The sequence below is a fragment of the Microtus ochrogaster genome, linkage group LG4 (genome assembly GCF_000317375.1).
Source record: "Microtus ochrogaster isolate Prairie Vole_2 linkage group LG4, MicOch1.0, whole genome shotgun sequence".
NCBI lineage: Eukaryota > Metazoa > Chordata > Mammalia > Rodentia > Cricetidae > Microtus > Microtus ochrogaster.
In genome coordinates, this window is record NC_022030.1 from 34,732,046 (window position 1) to 34,734,414 (window position 2,369).

At 46.9% G+C, this 2,369-nt stretch overlaps 1 protein-coding gene across 1 annotated transcript in view; it reads right to left on the minus strand.

The window, feature by feature from the left end:
- Window positions 1–2,369, minus strand: part of Ing5 (inhibitor of growth family member 5) — a 14,889-nt gene that overhangs the window by 8,045 nt on the left and 4,475 nt on the right. Inside the window, exons 3-5 of the mRNA XM_013351583.2 lie at window positions 1,057–1,223; window positions 627–738; window positions 380–473 (exon numbers count right to left, since the gene is read on the minus strand). Of these exons, the coding sequence (XP_013207037.2) occupies window positions 380–473; window positions 627–738; window positions 1,057–1,223 (373 nt within the window). The remainder of the gene's footprint in view (window positions 1–379; window positions 474–626; window positions 739–1,056; window positions 1,224–2,369) is intronic.

The window sequence follows — 2,369 nt, forward strand, 5'->3', positions numbered from 1 at the left end:
AAAAAAAAAAAAGAACTCAGGATAAATGATGTGTGTATCTAATAAGTGCAGTCACACAGTTTAATGGCAAACATAGACAAAACACGCATCATTGTATAAAACCACCAACAGTAAGTTCAGCTACTTATAGAGTGGCTTCGAACCAGCACTGACAGTAAGTACGCAGCACTCTCCTGATGCCGAGGGTGGCATACATATGAACTCAGAGGGGTCTGTCACTGTCATGTACACAAGATGTGAAGAGACTGCCCAAGGACATTGTGCACCTGGCCTGGCTCAGCAGGCGTTAAGTGCTAGAGTAATGGGGACTCACCCAGGCATTCTCCCTGCTGCTCAAAAACCAGTGTTCCATTGGGAAAAAAGGGTGGAAACATCTTACCCGCTTTTATGCTTCTTTTTCTTAGGTGTGTCCTCTTCTGATGTCCTCCTGCCTCGGCCCCGGGAGCTTCTCTTTTCTTTCTGACTCCGACCTTCTGAAGGACAAAGACCCATTATTCCATTATTATCACAGAACAGGCCAACGTGGAACAAGATTCACCCATTCATTTACCATCGTGTCCCTAACACATTTAGAGGAAAGCCTTTCAAACTGCAGTCACTAGCAAAGAGAACATTAGTCAACTTGCTTTTCAAGCTTCGTGATCCAGTGCTTTCAAAGTCGCTTCCGTCCATCCTGTCCTTCAGGTCAGCCTCAAAGCGTGCCAGGTCAGCATCAAGCCTTCGGATGTGTTTGTCCACCTGCAAAAGGACACTTGAACATGTGACTTCATAGTAAAACGAAGGCTAGGGATGAAGCTCAGTGGCTCAGCGCTTGCCTGGTATACACAAAGCCCTGGATTAGACCTCCCGAAGAAAACACCAATGGTTCCACCAACAAGCAAGACAAGCAGGGCCCAAAAAAGCAAAATCATGGGAGTAGGCCCAGATGGCGACCCCCAATGAACCCTCTCTCTGGATGCTTCACACTCCCACCCTAGATACATGTTTCCATACACCTTTTTCCTCCTGCGGCATGGGAGGCAGGAGTGAAGGCCTGCACTGCGCCCCTGCACTCACCATCTCATAGGTCTGCATGGCTAGCTGCACCTTGTCGTCACTGTACTCCTTGCACTTGCTGTAGGCGTTCTGGATCTTCTGCAGGTGCTCCACACGCTGGTCTGAAGAGAGAGTCTTCACTGTGGAAATATACTCCGCAGCCAGGATGTCAATCTCTGCCTTCTTATCTAAGGGGGACAGGTGAGAGGCGGAAGAAAGAGGTAGAGTGACACGCATCCAAGAAGCTGGCAGGAGCATCACTGGCCATGCCAGAGTGTACTCTGTGATACAGCGACTTGTCCCAGGCAGACTCAAGCATCATCTAGCAGGTAGTCAAATTGCCCTCTGACTCTCATGAACAGCAAATTTTATGGTCATCGTGCCTACTTCCTGGTGCACAACTTAGTCACATACCCAGAGGAGGAGCACTTAGGCACCAAAATACACTTAGGAAAACACACAAAACCCACAAAAGCAAGAAGCAGTGAAAATGTCCAACCCACAGTCAGACTAGTGAGCGAGGCTACGCTACATCTACACCACCTAGGGCACAAGGCCAACTAGTGACTTACAACCTATAGTTGAGTCCAACAGATGTTGACGGTGAACAACAGAGCAAAACGTGTAAAACACTGCATGCTACCAAGAGCAGGGACACATGCAACTCTGCTCTAACCAAGAAGTGGGACTTCTTCAAACATTCCACACACAAGACCAATAGCAATGTCATATAAAATTGCCTTCCCGACAAAAATTTTCCCTGTTTAGATGAGTTGCAACCCCCCAGGATAGTTCAGTACAGTTGTAAATGTTCCAAAATGGAAAAACATAAAAATCCAAAACACTCCAGGCCCAAAGCATTTTGGATAAGGAATTCACTTATAAACGGTGCAGAAATGGGAAAAAAACTTGGAAGGAGAAGAGCAACAAACATTCTGACTGTAAAGGACAATAGCTGAAAAGCTCTAAAAATTGTGTAGGAAGCCAGAAACCAGGCTGGGGAAATAGCTCAGTGGGTAAAGCCATCACTGTGATAACGACATGAGTCCAAGCCCCCCAGAACCCACTTAAAAGCCAAGTGTGGGGGAAAAAAGGGGTGGGGGGCTTGGAGAGATGGCTTAGAAGTTAAGAGCACCAGCTGCTCTTCCAAAGGTCCTGAGTTCAATTCCCAGCAATCTATAATGAGGTCTGGCGCCCTCTTTCTGGAGTGTAGGCATACATGCCAGAAGACTGTATACAAAATACATAAATCTTTTTTTTTTAAATTTATTTATTTATTAAGGATTTCTGCCTCCTCCCCGCCACCGCCTCCCATTTCCCTCCCCCTCCCCCAT